A 17538-nucleotide genomic window follows, 5' to 3' on the forward strand; every position below is an offset into this window, starting at 1 on the left:
CTCTCTATATCTATCTCTCTCTATCTCTCTATATCTATCTCTCTCTCATTGCTTCTAATCACGTTCTTTACATTCTCGCATTGTTCCAACTCATTTTCCTTTCATTCTTTTCTATTACCATTTTATTTACCAATTTTTACTGCTGCTTTTATTCTTTTGCAATCTCTGCTTCCTATTGCTATAAACACCGTATCGCTTTCCTTCCCATTATTATTATTATCAAATATTTTTTGTTATCTCTATCACATCTGTTATATCTTTGTTACATCTTTTACAATACATGTAACCCCAACATTGATTTCATCTTTATTTTCATTGTTTATATCATTATAATTATTTTGTTATTTTCACACGTCATCTATGCATTTCAATATAATTTCTAACTCAAATCATTAAGAGTAAAGAGTGAAATACCTGATGTCTTTATGAAACAATATTAACGAAGATGACGACGATGAGGATTACTGAAAAATCTTCATTCAATCTTCCAACGATAAATGACATCTGCCACAGATTTTATCTTGGCAGGAGGTATAATCACTGCATCCAATTTTAACAGAATGCAATACTCTAGCTAAGCCTTGCCCTCAATAACTAAAGTCACCTGAACAGTTCCCCCCTACAGCGTTTTTTTCGCGAATAACAGAAAGCGTAACATATTGTGTTCGTTTTATCACATACTGAATCAAATAATGATAGTAGTTGAAAATCATACGTGTGTGTGTGTAGGGGTTCTGCATTTAAATATACTGGCACAAGAGAAACAATTGTCAATAATGTATCGTGTAATCATCAATTAAAGATGGAATTTCCTCCATTCTTGCTCATATTGTTATATATACATATACCATACACATATATGCACACACACACTGTATATATATATATATAGACAGTATATTCCAATTCAAAGCTCGTTTGAAATTTTCGTTATACGTTTCACATTTTGTTCATATCTCTCTTGCAGCATCGAAAGCTGGTGAGTCATACAAGAATCTAGACGCACACATTTACACATACATACACACATTTACACAAACACACACATTCATACTCATATATTCTAAATATATACGCATCGCTTCCATTTATTTAATAATCCTTGTTGCAATGCTTCTATTCATTTTCTTTTCATTTCATTCTTTTTTTTATCAACTTTTGGAGTTCTTTATGTACATACTTACACACACACAGATATATATTCTTACATATATTCTCTTTTACTCTTTTACTTGTTTCAGTCATTTGACTGCGGCCATGCTGGAGCACCGCCTTTAGTCGAATCAAATCAACCCCAGGACTTATTCTTTGTAAGCCTAGTACTTATTCTATCGGGTCACTTTTTGCCGAACCGCTAAGTTACGGGGACATGATCAAGCCATGCTGGGTGGGCAGGACAAACACAGACACACAAACACATACATATATATACATATATACGACGGACTTCTTCCAGTTTCCATCTACCAAATCCACTCACAAGGCTTTGGTCGGCCCGAGGCTATAGTAGAAGACACTTGCCCAAGGTGCCACGCAGTGGGACTGAACCCGGAACCATGTGGTTGGTAAGCAAGCTACTTACCACACAGCCACTCCTGCGCCTATATAGTGAAAAAAAAACAGAAAGAGTACAGTAAACTTACCATGGCGAGTGGAAAATCGAACGTTTTGGACCGATACCTTCATCGGGAAAAAAATTGAGAAAAGAGAAAATAATGCGATACGTCAGCTTTTTATATTCCCAGAACAAAAAGAAAAACTGGTTCAATAATTTTTCTCTGAGACATCGGACTTTTCCACACCTCACAGCAAGTTCACTGCACTCTTTCTGCCGATTTAACTAAATCTTACAAATCTTGCTGACGCAGGCCAACACCAGTTTCATTGGCGTCGATTTGGAGCGCGCGTGTATGTAATATATATATACACGTTTATGTAATGATGGAACTAAGTTCCCTGCACGCAAACTAGCGGGATGGTCAGAGCTGCAATGGCTTTGCTCATCGCTCTGCTCGCTAATTGCTTACCAATTAGTCAATTACTGTGAACAACAGCAAACATCAACAACTTGTTCAGTTATTTTATTTCCTCTAATCGTATTGCTTGTTGTTGCAGAAGCAACAGACCTCAACTTAAACAGCTAATTTATGCTTCTCGCCTCAAAATGTCTTTGGGAAACCTGAGACCAAAGTACACCAAAAAGCTTTCGCCTCATGCGTCTAATCTCCGAATCGAAGCATTCAAAAACTCGTCACACACACACACACACACACCGGATCGATTGCTTTGTTGTAATCATTGCAGTTCTCTGCTCTCTCATTTCAAATTCCAGTTCGCTCATTTTTGTCTCTCGTTGTTTATGGGTTGATAAATAGAAATCTATTTGGGTTGTTTCTCCCTCTTCAGACGAGAATCGACTCCACTTGAAGATTAGCACGTATAATGTATCATACATATTTAGTTTTACACCTCTCTTTCTCTCTCTCACGCCTATCATACTTTCACTTTTTCTCGTTACGCTCTCATTTTTCAGTTTCTCTCTCTGTCCAGCTATTGATCGATCGATCTTTTTGATTATTTATCTTTCTACCTATCTATATAATTATATTCTTTGTACGCAGCTATTAATTTTTCTGTCCATGTCACCCAATGCAGTCAACTGACATTAATTATAACAACATATTCCTTCAACATCCCGCAGAATCTTTAAAAGTAAGACATTGCCGAGAGGTGGCGTTACTGAACTGTCGTGTTCGTATGTATTTATGACTATGTGTGTAGATGCATCCGTCAACGCATGTGAGTACGTATATGCGTCCATATATGTATAAGTTTGTGGATAAATCTGGGTGCGTGTGTGTGTTTGAACGCGTAAGTCGACGAATATTTGCTTGTATGTAGGTGTGTACGTATCTGTTCTGATTCAATCTAAGGCTGTATGTGTGGGAGTGCATGCGTGTATATTATATTATATATATATATAGTCACATGTATATGAATTTCTTTCTCTAGGTGAGCAATACCTAAAAATACAATCAGTAGAGGGTGGCCCAAAAGTAGGTTCACTGTTATCACGTACGCACTTGAAATTTCTTGTAAAAAATTTAAATCTCACAAACTGAAAAAGGAGCTTGACAAAATTAACTAAATTAGCATAAAATAATGGTTTTATATTTGTTTTTATAATTGAGATCTAAACTTAATATATGAATGCGAAAGAGAAAGTTGAATAACTGTAAACCTACTTTTGGGCCACCCTGTACTTTCCATAAAATCAATATCAATACAGTTGATGGCATAAACTCACCCCCACCCTATCGATCACTAAATAACAAAAATAAAAGAAAATGCAATAAAGCTCATCTCAACGAAACAAACGCTACATCGGAGACACGTCTAACATGGAACGGTTTTTAACGGAACGTAAAGTATGCTTGTCTTGTGTTTACTGTTAGCATGTTATACTACGTACATATGAAACATATAACACATATATATATATATATATATATATATAATGTTGTTCTGTTCAGCATGGTTGAAGGAGTTTTTGGTTGTCAACTGACAAATATTGTTTTTACAGGAATTATGATCAAAACCAAATTCTCCGTTGCTAACGCTTTATTCTTACGTTTATTTGCCACCTCTCAAGTGTTTGTTTGTATGTGCGAGTGTGTGTACCTGTATACATGTTTGTGTATGTATATAATGTATGCATATACATATATATTCATATATATCTATCTATACACACACATATATGTGTGTGTATATATATATATACATATACACGCCTGTGGTTGTTTATATATGATTTATGTGTTGTTCGTTATGTTACGTTTGTTATGAAATAATATCTTAATTATGTTATGACAAAGTTCTGTTATTTAACATGTTATGTTTATGGTATGTATATACTACTTTGCATTATCGTGCGCATAAATTTAGATATACATAACACGCTGCATTGTTTGTTGCAAATTCTATACAAAACAAAGGATTATCGATAATCTTTCATGTCTGTCTGTCTGTCTCTCTATTTTCCCTTTATTTCGCTGTCTCGTTATTTATTGTCACTTCTTTATTTTTGTGGCTTTTATTGTATATTATTATCATTTCTATTATTGTTGTTGCTATTACTATTATTCTAATTATTATTATCAGAAGCGATTTTATTTTTAGTATTATATCATTTATTGTTATTACTATTTTTATCATTTATTTTTGAGGTTGTTGCTATCATTATTATTACTATTATTATTATCATTTCAAGTTCTCACAAGTGTTTCATGAAGAAGGTGAGAATAGAGAGGGAGATGCTGCCTTGTAGTGCGTTTATTGAAAGGTGAATGAGAGTGGCAAGACTGGATGTCCCCCACCCCTGTGAGTATTTAATTCTAAGTAGGAGAAAACTAGAAGAGGGTTCTTTCGACACGTTGGAGGCGGCAGAGTTATCGGCTCATTTCAGTATCAGCATCCTTGGACTTAGATTCTTCACCAACTTCTGGATGTTTATTTGATTAGAAGAAATCGAAATATGTATCAGAGTTCAGATATTTTCGGTCAATTCCTTGATAATTATGTCTGAATGGTTCACTTAGATTTCCTTGTCAGTCTGGACAGCCAAGCCCCAGGTGATTGTAGACATATCGTTGTCAGGGACATCTTTCAGTATATAACTGTAATTCTCATCTGTTAACAAACTGAACTGTCGCCATATTGCCCAGTCGACTTAGCCGTTGATTCGATCTTCTCTATGAATATATTTATTCTTAGAAGGAACGGTCAGTTGTCCTTTTGCACAGATTGAATCGTCTGCACTTGATGTTAAAATTTGATTGTGACGGTGGTATATTGGCAGAATCGTGAGAACGCCAGAAAAAGAATGCCTTGTAGAATTTCTTCAAGCTCTTCACAATCTGAGTTCAAATCTTGCAGTGATCAAGTTCGCTTTTCATACTTCCAGCACCGATAAAATAAAATACCAGTAAAATACGAGGGTCCATAGTATCGACTAATTCCTCTTTGTTGTTGTAGTTAGTTACCAGTTTGTGTGTTAATGCGTTCATATTTAGAAAACATTCGTTTATGACATAAACGGGTTTCGTTTGTTTTAAAGTATTTTTTTAGTCCTGCTTTTATTGGTTTGTAGTTTATTTTATTTATCCCATCATGCACATCCATTGTGGGCAAGATATGTATTATCTATCTATATCAGCTTTGGGTTAGTGGCTTTTTACTTAGGAGAATAAGGAATAGTTTATCTATAATAGAAAGATACGTGTTACGTGTATATGTGTGTCTGCATACATATATATATATATATATATATATATATATATACATAGGTCATACACGTTTGTGCGTAAGTGAGTGTGTGGATGTACATGTAAGTTATAAGCAGATGTATCGTCTCATGGTACGTTCATACTAGAACAATGTTGGTGGCGGGGTTTATTCTATATCACATGGCAAATATGCTGCAATAGGAATTAAGATAAACGAGTGCGAAGATAATTAGAAGACAAGATCAACACGGAGCCAGCAGCAGGTAACGAGAACGACCTCACCGGTTCTTACTTATATAGGCACACAAGTGTTACGCGATGGGGGGTGGGGGGGACAGAAATTTTCCCGATACGTGGGGAGTATTACAAACACAAACACACATCGTTGTTAGTGAAGAACATGAGTCAAACGTCCTTGGCACGTAAACACGGAAGTTCTTAAACGACCTTCAGAGAAAGTCATTTCTAATATGAGAGAGATAAGAGAGGTTTAGCTAAGCGTTGTATGCGCGTGTGCATGCATATATATATATATATATATATATATGTATATATAATTTAAGAAATTTATCTTACTCTTTTGCTCGTTTCAAACACTGAACGGCGGCCATGCTGGAGCACCGTCTTGAAATGTTGAGTCATCCAAATTGACTCCTGTTCTTGCTTTAAGTCTCGTACTAATCTCATTGAGCTCTTTTTGTCGAACCCTCAAGTCACAGGGACATAAGAATCAGTGCCAGTTTTCAAGCGATGAAAGACAAGCGCGCGCGCACACACACATACATACACATATACAAATATATACATATGCATACATATATATATACATATGCATACATATATATATACATATGCATACATATATATATACATATGCATACATATATATATACATATGCATACATATATATATACATATGCATACATATATACATGCATATATATATATACATATGCATACATATATACATGCATATATATCATTTATTTCTCAAACGCGTGATAATGCTATAAATAGCGTGATCAAGATGAATAATCCATATATTGCAGAAAAATACGTTACTGGCCAGCCATGAGACTCACATCTGTGATTACGCGTCAAGTGTTTTACCATTAAACTAAACTGCTTGTTTACTTTCATCGTAAAGTTGAATTTAACGTTAGCGTCTTATGAAGCTAAATTTATAAGTTCTAAAATTGCAGAAGAATTCGTTGCTGGGCAGTTTAGTTTAATTGTAAAACACTTGACGCGTAATCACAGAGATGTGAGTTCGAGTCTCATGGCTGGGCAGTAACGTATTTTTCTGCAATATATGAATAATTTATCCTGATCACGCTATTTATAGCATTATCACGTGTTTGAGAAATAAATCTATTTCTGTATCTTATATATATATATGTGTGTGTGTGTGTATCTTATATATGTGTGTGTGTGTGTGTGTGTGTGTGTGTGTATTTATGTTTGCATTTGTCCCGTCACCGTAACTTAACAGTGCGACAATAGAGATCGATAGAATAATTACCAGTCTTTAAAAAGTAAGTTCGTCTAAAACCCCTCAATATGGTGCCGCAGTCCAATGGTTGAAACAAGTAAAAGATAAAGGTAGAAGATATACATACACACATAATCTTGTATTTGTTATTGTGAACTTATGAACATTCTAGAAATAAAGCAATGACGTCTCTTTTGTCGCTTGTGCTGGGAGATTTGTAACGTGAGTGCAAGAGGCAAAAGCAGAATGAATGCATAGAGCATTGTACTCCAATTATATTCATTCACTTCTATGCTTACATAAACATTTAGAAATCAAAATTCAATATCATTTTAATGATTAGAATTTTCTTTGTCTTTATAGTTAAATTTACATTATTTTTATGCTTACATTTTTTATGTCCCGTGTGAAGCAAACCTTTTTTTTTTTTTCACTGGAAAAAAGTGTTTTGCAGTGTGTTGTGATGTTGAAAGTCATTAGCTATTTTATCTTCTCTTGCCTTACATCATACGCACTAAATCAGCAAGCAAAGTAACCAAAGAAGGAAAGACAATGATAATAATAATAATGATGATAATAACAAATTTCTTTTGCTTGCTACAGGAGAATCGGATAAACGGGATATTATGACAAACGGGGTGGGGGAATCTTTCAGAAAATCGTGTGAGGATAGTGAAAGGAAAAACATATACAAAGTGTCCAGAATTTATAAATACATAAATGATAGAATCATTCTGACACAGGATAATTGCCACCAGGCTACTCTCATAGATCTTCTTTGTAAATCAATGTTATTTTAACCTCTCCCAAAAGATATCTCTTTTAATCGATACTACAGCCGTAGATGATAAAAATATATTACTGAAAATGTTTGAGAAATTAAGAAAATTATATTTGCTCAACTTCTCAAAGACTTAGTGATAGAAATGAGAAGAATGCAGCATCTCAAAGCAACAACATCACCTATTGTAATCGAGGCACTTGGAATAATATCAAAAAGAGCAAATAGATATGTGGACCAAACTCCTGGTAGCCCAAAATATTCAGGGGGGGGGGGGTCTTCACATATTTTATGTAAATTCCATTCCATGTAATTACAACCTTATTCAGTTTTATAATAAATTTTAAACGGGTTTCTTTTTGTGACACACGGACATCAGTTTTTCAATTGCATAGCATCTCAACTGTTTGCATATTTAGAAGCAAAATTGGTTATGCCTAGAAACATCTCGTAGAGACTTAGATGCAGCTTATATAAATCAAAATAAAGGCATAATAATAACAATAAAGAGACCGAGAGCACTATACTGGCAGTGCAAGACTAAGCTTTGGCCACGAACTCGAGGGTCAACTTTCGGAATGAGCAAGTATTTGAAAAAAAATAGCATGGTACCGTAGGCTGTAGATAGCAAACCCGCTACGCATTACAAGACTCCAGAAGCTCCAACAAAACCTGTGATAAAAAAAAAAGGAATAATAGTAATAATGATTTCGGCCAGCGATTTCAGGGCGGGGAACTATTAGTCGAATATATCGATCCCCGTCATTGGGCTAAAATTTAATTCTACCAACCCCGAAAAAATGAAAAGTAAAGTTCAGCTTGGTGGCATTTGAACTCAGAAAACAAAGAGTCGGAAGAAATACCGCCTGGTATTTTGTCCATCGCATTAATGAATCTGCCAATCTAAACAATAATAAAATAATAATAATAATAATAATTATATGACTAACATTTTTCTTTATTTTTTTCCATCGCCTCCCCGTCGTTAACAGGTGCTGGTCATAAACCGTGTCCATTCACTGAAACAAGTACTCTGGTTATTGAAACCGTTGACAAGAAGATCGGTCATGTGACCACCAAGAAACTCCGTGGTGACGCAACCAAGGTCTTGGCTAAAGGCATCGGACTGAAGAAGGCGTTCAATAACCGTGCTGTCAGTATTACTTTAGACGTGAAGGATGCCGGTAAGTTATCGTTTGATTTTGGATTAGTTTTTAATATCTAACTACTTGACTCTCTGACTACTTGACTCCCTGACTCTTTGACTACAAGTATTTTACTATCTGACTATTCACATACATGCACAAAAGCACATACATATTCTTACATACAAAAATATACATACATACAGATAAACACATATATACATATGCAAAAATATATCAACTTAAACGATTCGGCAGAAAAAAAATTAAAGCAATAACATTCTTTTTGCGGAAATTGCCGAAGAAATACTTTCAATCTTGATTGACTTTCTCCGAAAGATCTTTATTTGTAAAACTATATCATTATGCCAATGTCTCTCTCAGAATATCACAAATCACAGTTTACTGCTTCGCTACCTGTCTCACTAATCTAACTACCTCATTATTTTGTCATTACTTTGCCAGCTGACCATTTATAGTTTGTCTATTTATGCAACTAGCCAACCGTGTCTGACAAACTCTTTGACTGACTATCTTTTTATCAAAATGATTATATGTCTAAATATCTAGCTATTCGTCAGATTTAGTATCTTATTGTCTGACTGTTTTGCTATCTTAATATCTAAATATAATCTGATTATCTAGCTACCCAAGCAGCTCAGTATCTTACCTGAGTGCCTTACCAAATTGATATCTATTTGACTATCTTCCCACCTGACTGAATATCTTCCTTCTGGCAAACTCACTATTTTGCTATCGGACTTCTCTTAATATCGAGCAATTTGACTATGTTGTCATCAAACTATATAACTGGTTATCTTACAATCGAGCTAATTATTTCACTATCTGACTAAATATCTATCTGACTGTCTTAATTTCTATCTGGCTTCCCAGTTATCTAACTAACTGAGTATCTAACTATATAAATGACTTACTATTTAACTATCTAACTACCTAATTATCTCACTCTCTTAGAATGTGAGTATCAATATAACTGATTTTCAATTTAATTATCTGACTATCTTCCTCTCTAACTATGAGGTCTATTTGACTATCTACTTATTTAACCATGAATTATTCCATTTTTCAGGTCATGGCATGTTGAATGTTGGAATGGTCTCAGAGAAGGGCAATCCTCCAGTTGAACTCTCGTATAAAGCCTCAGGTAGAAACGCTTACACTCTGCAATACAAAGTGAACGAAGCTGGAGATCACACATTAGCCATCAACTGGGGAGACGAGCCAATCCCTGGAAGTCCTTTCAGCATACACTGTTAATTCTGTAACTTTAACGAACTCATTTCTTATTGAAATTTTTTATCTATTTATCTATCTATTTATTTATTTATTTCATTCTTAATATGTTTTATTTTTTTAAATACTTAAATTTTTTTTGTTAATGGCCTGAACTTAAACGGAAAGCAATTCATAAAATATGAGCAAAACGACTTAAAAGAAAATCAAAATTTTAAAAATAAAAAAAACTTTAAAAAGATAACAAATGAACATATGACAAAAAAATGAAAAAAAAAGACGAAAAATAAATATGACAAACAACAAATAAGAAAAATGGATTCACAAACCCTTTTTTTTTTTGCTTTTATCTGCCTTAAATTATAAATAAAAACATAGAAAAAATATTTTTTAATGAAAACGATGATGAGAACAATGATTAAATTAACAATAATAATTCATAATAATAATGGTTATGATAATGATAATAATATTAATGATAATAATTAATAATAGGTAATAACATTCATAATAATGATAATAATAATGATAATAATAATAATAATAATAATAATAATAATGGCATTGTTAATTCAATAAATAAATAAATACATACATAAATGTTGAAATCTATCAATTTGCAATGTTTGATGAACTCAATCAATAAAACTTCCTCTGCGAAAAAAAAAAATAAAAACAAACAAAATCTTTGATGAAATAATTTCATTTCTGAAATAACGAAAATTGACAAATATTAATACTAAAATCGTAATACTCTTAATATGATGCTAATAATAATTACATTAATTAATGATAATAATAATAGTAATAATATTAATAACATAATAATAATAGTAATAATATTAATAACATGATAATAATAATGGTAATAATATTAATAATAACATAATAATAATGGTAATAATATTAATAATAACATAATAATAATGGTAATAATATTAATAATAACATAATAATAATAACTCCATAATCATAATAATAATCGTCTCTGTATTATTATTATTGCCACTAGGGGGATGGATGGACGGGTAGGGCGCTAATAATAACATTATCGGTTTCTTTTATGCACCACAAAGCTGATGAATGAACGAACATTGCCATGACAAGTTACAAAGAGTATCGTTGGAATCAGAAGAGATAAACAACAAAGAGAATATAAGATTCTATAAAATCTCATAACGAAGAGATTACAGCCAATCCTTTGCCAGCTTTAATTCCATGGGCTCTACATCTGCGTGTTAAGTTTTGGCTAATACACACTGGCCATGTCCATCAGTTCTTTCAACAGAGCAGCACCTTCCTCTCCTATTTCATCTTCTGTCACCTGAAAGCATTATAGAGAGGAAAGTGTCAGTCTTCATCGGGTTTTTTAGTTGCGTGCACCACACAATTTCCTGCTCTCCCCAGTGAAACGATGTCCACGACGAATTTGATCGACAGCCGAATCCATCATATACGCGCCAACAGCACTTCATCAAAATCTACAAAACAGTATATAACGGTTTCGATTTTCTCCGCTAATCTCGGACAGGCCTGACTCACAATACCTTTGTGCATGTGCAGTTTATTTCTAACCGGCAATAACCCCACTTTCCACGGTAACAATATGAAGTCGGGGATATCTGGAGGTTGTCTATAAACTTCGGGATGATAATTCTCTGCAACACACTTGCCATTTAATTCTCGTCGATGCCCAGAAGCCCCCTGAGAAAATCTTTCGTCTTATTCGCTACTACACTTGTATAGCATTTTAGTATGCGAGTTTCCCTGGCCACGCTCTCTACATATCAGGCGCCTAGTCTTAGCTTGTCCCAGTTCCGTCAAACGACTGGGCTGTAGAAAATGGCACCTCTAAAAGGGTGACCACACTTGGAGATATCTGTAGATTTTGTAGCTTTTGCTTATATCTGTGCATCATCTACCATATTATACTGAACACTCCACGCAAAAGGTGTTGGTAACATATGGACACATGTTCTTTTCAACAGGAATCAGTGAAAAGATCTCCAGATGAAAACAGTCAAGTTAACGTATTCATTCGGCACCAAGACATGACTTTTCAGGGAGAGCGTTCCTCTTAGAGATAGCTTCTTGGTGAGAGTGGCCACCTTTATCATAACATTGTCTCAGTACCGATCCATCCTCAGTTCTGAACCAACCCAACTAAAATAATAACAGCAACAACAAAGATATACATCATAATAATAATAATCCTTTAATAATACGAGGTCATAATATTCTTCCTTGTGAGACCTCTGACAGCAGGCTGCTATCTGCTCTCGCAGAATCTACCAGAATAAACAAGACCGAACGTTCTGAGAAATAAAATAATAATAATAACCACAACAACAACATTAATAACAAAAAATAATGATATTAACAATATCGCCAACGTTAATAACGTCGACAACAATAATAACAATATTAACAAATCAACAAAATTCTCAACTATATTAACAAAAGTTAATATCGATCATAACGATGTTGATTGATGAGATGCCGTTCATGAATTTTATAATTATGATAACAACACCAGCAACCAATAACAATAATGATTTCTTTAACAACAATAATAATAAATAATTGTTTGTTAATGAAAATAACAGTAACACGAGTGGCAAGATCAACAGTTTGACATAACATTCAAGTTGATATTGATTTCTATAGAAAATCGATTTATTACAATTTATTGATTAAATCTATTTCGTGGTTTAAAATTAATCCTCACAAACATTCGGTTAATCAATCCGAATATTCTTTAAATCCAGTTATTTGTGTACCTGTGCATATATATTATATATATATGTACATAAGTATATATACATACAGGCATATTTTATATATATATATATATATATATATATATATATACACACACATATGTATATGAGAATTGATACAGTAGCTATATTATCACAATTCCAATAAATTATAATTTTCGCATTAAACCCAAAAATTAATCTATTAATTCAAATATGATTTATTTTAATTAATAATAATTGCTCACATCTTTTCGGACTTTTTTTTTGTGTTTGTCGTGTTGCTTTATTTTCTATTTTGTTTTTATTTTAATCATGACAATTAGCAAGTTTAATGCAATGTTCCCTTGGAAAGACACCTTTTGTGAATATTAGTTCCAACCAAACACCAAATCGCCAACAGAAACTGGTTTGACAAAGTATTTTGTTCAAAGAATGTGGAACAGTGATAAGAAAAGGTGAACCTGGGAATAGACGGAATGCTAAAAACTGATTATGTATATATATGTATATATATACATACATACATAGAGAGAGAGAGAAAGCCAAACGATAGAGATAACTATATATATTGGTTTCAAATTTTTGCACACGATCAGCAATTTTGGGGGTGGGGCTAAGTTGATTGCACCAACCCCAATGTTCAAATTTTATGGACCTCTAAATGATAGAAGGCAAAGTCTACCTCGGCGGAATTTGAACTCAGAACATAAAAACGGAGTAAATGACGCTCTGCAATTTGCCCGACGTGCTCATCGCCTTCGATGTACATCCTTGCATACACACTGGAATGCAGATCAATATTTGTAGCAATCAAAGAATGAAGAATTATATTCTTGAATAACTTTATTTACGAAAATTTCGAATGACCTGAAGAACTGTTTTCACCCTATGCAATAGTTTCTATGCAGAATCGACCACAATCAATTGATAAATGGAACAATTAGCCCCCAACTATTCTCTTAAAAGGCATGATGGTAGATTTTTCAGAACCTTCTACAATCAATTTTTGTGGGAATGAAACTCCAGCTAACAGAGATGTATCAGATTATCTTCCCTTATTTTTTTTTTTTTTATTTACTTGTCACATTCTCAGTCGTTGGAGGTCAAGTTGTCATCAAGTGTTGGAGTATGTTAGTTTGTGTGAATATAGCTTACGGAAGATTACTACTAGCTAACAACATTATTTGCGGGTTAGTCTGCGGTAGGAATGGATTTGAAGTAACTAGATGAGGGGGCGAGGAATTGTCAACAGAGTACATAGCAACAGCATGTAGATTTTACAAGATACTTTTCTGCTTCTCCATTCCTTTCGAGAAATATCAAATTTATTACATTTAAACTGAACCAAAATGAAATTAAACAGAATTAAACTGAATTACGCCAAGTGTCAATAGTGAAGGATTAGATTTAAAAGAATCGGATAGGGAAAATGTGTTTGCCAAAAAAGTGCTTACCATAGAAGGTAAAGCAAGGAGGCAAAGTAAAACATAGGCATTACTTATATTTATACCCAAGTAAAAGGTTATGTGAGATTTTTGTGTGGAAATTTCAAGCATATATCGTTAAATAGTCGAGAACATCGATTTAATAACTATTTATGTTGGTTAATTAGTTTGGATTTACAATTGACCATTCAAACGCCTTCACCGAGCAAAAATTGCAACTTCCAGCACCCCATCAGTAAGAAAGAGCAGTACCTAAAATAGAATACGAAATGGAGTTGTCTTTATTCCTATCGTTGAGGCCCAAGATGAACTGGGCCAACGACGTGCAGTTTTTTCATTTGTATTTAAAGGAGTGAATGTGGTTATATAACCGGGATTTAACCTTGCCTCCAGTTGGAGACAAAACTATAGGAATGTAAATGAACCTGAACCGAAAACTTATGAAACGAGATCTTACATTACAAAAGTAACACCAATATTTCAATAATAATAATAATAACTGCTGGAAATTTTGAAATGCATGTCATAACCCACAATAAAATGCTTTGTTTCTAGTATGATGAAGAAAACAATACTGATATAACCATTAATATAATAATAATAATAATAATATTCAAAGTTGTATACAAAATCTGAAAATCGATTAACGTTTTTCCTACTGACAACAGCATGAAGTTTTATGACATTATAGTATATATGTGTGTGTGTGTGTGTGTGTGTGTGTGTGTGTGTAAGTAGAAATCGGTTGAGTCGCTCTGTCGCTGTTCAGAATTTCTATGTTGCAGTCAACATAAATGTCGCTTCAAACACGATGTTTCACTCTTTGCTTTTGTTTACATACATAGACATAAAATCTAAAACAACCGAGGAGGCGAATCGATAACCGGATCTAAAAAATAAAACATACATACACACATTTAGAATGATATGAAACCGATCATCTGAATGGAAAATACTCATTAAAGCTGTCTTTATGGGGCTTCGGTATTAGTATGAAATGGGTTTGGCGAAACAGTAAAGAACGTACATCAAGCATCCTACACAGAAAAATATCTCTAAAGACAAACATTATCTGGTACAATCAACCTTACAGTATAAACGTAGCTACAAACAAAAGAGTAATAATCTACAGCTACTTTAAGATCCTTAATGTAGACACTATAAAAAGGACGTATATAATATGGGTTACAAAATCTTCATTCATAGTCAGATACACGGAAATACTACTCTAACAACTTCAATATATTGACAGAAATGGATAAAGTTGTCTGCTCAATGTATGATACCGGGGGGGGGGGGGTATTAGTATGTAATGATGTAGCAAAAACTGTAGATTTCATCACATTAACACATACAGTGTTAACAGAAGACGTCAGGAGATACGATTTACTCGGCACATACACTACTTTAAGTCTAAGGACAGAAATATTGTCGCGACGAGGAATGTACAAAGAGGCAGTTATTATTAATGAGATAAGTTTCACACTGTTGAAGAATCGTTAGATCGTCAGAGACATTGATTCTTTAACGTAACAAGCTCGAATTCCGTGGATGTCACCTTTACCTTGAATCTCTCCAGAGTCGATGAAGCAAAGTACCAGTCAGGCTCTGGGTCCATCTTAATTACCTTCAACTTCAGGTTACTGTTTGGGTTTGAACCTATTTTTGTGTCAATTGTATGACATATTTGTAACTCTCTCACTCCCTCTCTTTCTCGATATATATGTGTATATATATATATATATATATATATACACATATATATATATATATATAATTGAGCTCATCCGATGGCATATTACACTGGTGTTTCCCCGAGACGTAGCCAGTTCCTCGCATTCATACGCACGTGCACATTCAGATAGATAATCCAATAGTTGACTTTTATTTTAGTTTATGAAACCCGGAATAACAAAATGCTAAGTCGACTTCAGTGCAGTTTGAACACCGAATCATTGTTGGGGCTGTCCCAATTGCATCCTCCTATCGCCATACATGGTGTCGATAAATAGAGTGGAAAATATCCGTAGAATAATCTGCAGCAAACTTCATCCTAGTTATTTTCATACATTTACATACACGATTCAAATTCTGGCAAGAGTAACATGACCTTTGATATTCTCATGGTCAATAAAATAAAGGATCCGTAAAATAGTGGAGTCCATATAATAGTCCTTTTTGTAACCCGTGGCTTTGGCTCTCAATTAAGAATCAATATAATAGATACATGATAGCAGAATCAGTAGAGAATTGAACGCGGCACGTTGTGCCATTTAGTAACAGTTTGTTTCCTGTTCTGTGTTTAGATATAATCGAGGTTGATTTTTCCATCCAAACTTTTATGACCCAATGAAGGAGACTCTTTGCCTTCACTCGATATGCTTGGAACAGTAAACCAACTCACTCTAAAATCACATTCTTGCGTCTTAATGAAGAGAGAACCGACCTACTACTGGATAATGGAATCCCTGACGTCAGATTGGACGGTCAAGGATGGAATACATTTCAGTAAAAAAAAAAAAAAAAAAAAAAAAAAAAAAGGCTACTCGAGCAGAGATGACCAACGTTTAAAAATCAGCAAAAATGATTAAAGGTACAACAGGAAATATTTTTAAAATAATAGAAAATCCATTGAAAAACATCACAAAACTGTTTCGACGTTCTTAGAACCAGAAGCAACGGAATGAACCAACTGGGCGTCGCAACAGAGAGGAATTCTAACGAACAGTCAAACTGTGATTTGCTTGGGATTCATTCTCACAATTCTTTGTACATTCAGATGCATACAGACATATGCAAATATATATATATATATATATATATATATACAGCAGACACACACTCTCTCACTCATACACAGCACATTCACTCACAACAAGCATTATAAACATATATATACGTACATACAAACACATATACCATATATATATATACACACACACATACGTATGTATTTGAGAGATGGGGTACAGAAATGAACAGAAAACCTGCAATAAGTTCTAAGAAGAAAGATATTCGTGAATGGTATATTGTCATTGACAATGTCACAGACTGTGACGAAAGAACTTTCAGACATTCATCAATCAACCAATTGACTCATTGATTAATCATCTAATTGATTGGTAATAAAACTGAAGCAAACCATAACCAGTGCGTGTGTTTTTTACTGATAGTATAATCCTTCCAAAATGCAATTTAAATATGTGTATGTATATATATGTATATATATATATATATATATATAGTCAATAAAACATATATCGCAAAAGAATCAAACTCTTTTCTGGATACGAAACCTTTCGTAAATGCATGTCCAAAATTAAAATTTTCGATGCGCATATATATATATATATATATATATATATATATA

The 17538-nt window shown here is 33.6% G+C and overlaps 1 protein-coding gene and 1 long non-coding RNA gene across 5 annotated transcripts in view; one reads left to right on the forward strand and one right to left on the reverse strand.

Annotated features, from left to right (window-relative positions):
• The window catches only part of LOC106882456 (filamin-A), a 124117-nt gene extending 113753 nt beyond the window's left edge, over positions 1 to 10364 (forward strand). For all 4 annotated transcript variants that reach the window (XM_052973140.1, XM_052973142.1, XM_052973141.1 and 1 more), the window contains 2 exons: positions 8555 to 8746; positions 9798 to 10364. In XM_052973140.1, the coding sequence (XP_052829100.1) occupies positions 8555 to 8746; positions 9798 to 9985 (380 nt within the window). In that variant the 3' untranslated portion in view covers positions 9986 to 10364. The remainder of the gene's footprint in view (positions 1 to 8554; positions 8747 to 9797) is intronic.
• LOC128249489 (uncharacterized) overlaps positions 8152 to 17538 on the reverse strand; it is a 33139-nt gene continuing 23752 nt past the window's right edge. The window contains exons 2-3 of the long non-coding RNA XR_008265587.1: positions 10557 to 10615; positions 8152 to 8234 (exon numbers count right to left, since the gene is read on the reverse strand). This is a non-coding gene — a long non-coding RNA (uncharacterized LOC128249489). The remainder of the gene's footprint in view (positions 8235 to 10556; positions 10616 to 17538) is intronic.

This window comes from Octopus bimaculoides, chromosome 15, assembly GCF_001194135.2.
Source record: "Octopus bimaculoides isolate UCB-OBI-ISO-001 chromosome 15, ASM119413v2, whole genome shotgun sequence".
NCBI classification, from domain to species: Eukaryota; Metazoa; Mollusca; class Cephalopoda; order Octopoda; family Octopodidae; genus Octopus; species Octopus bimaculoides.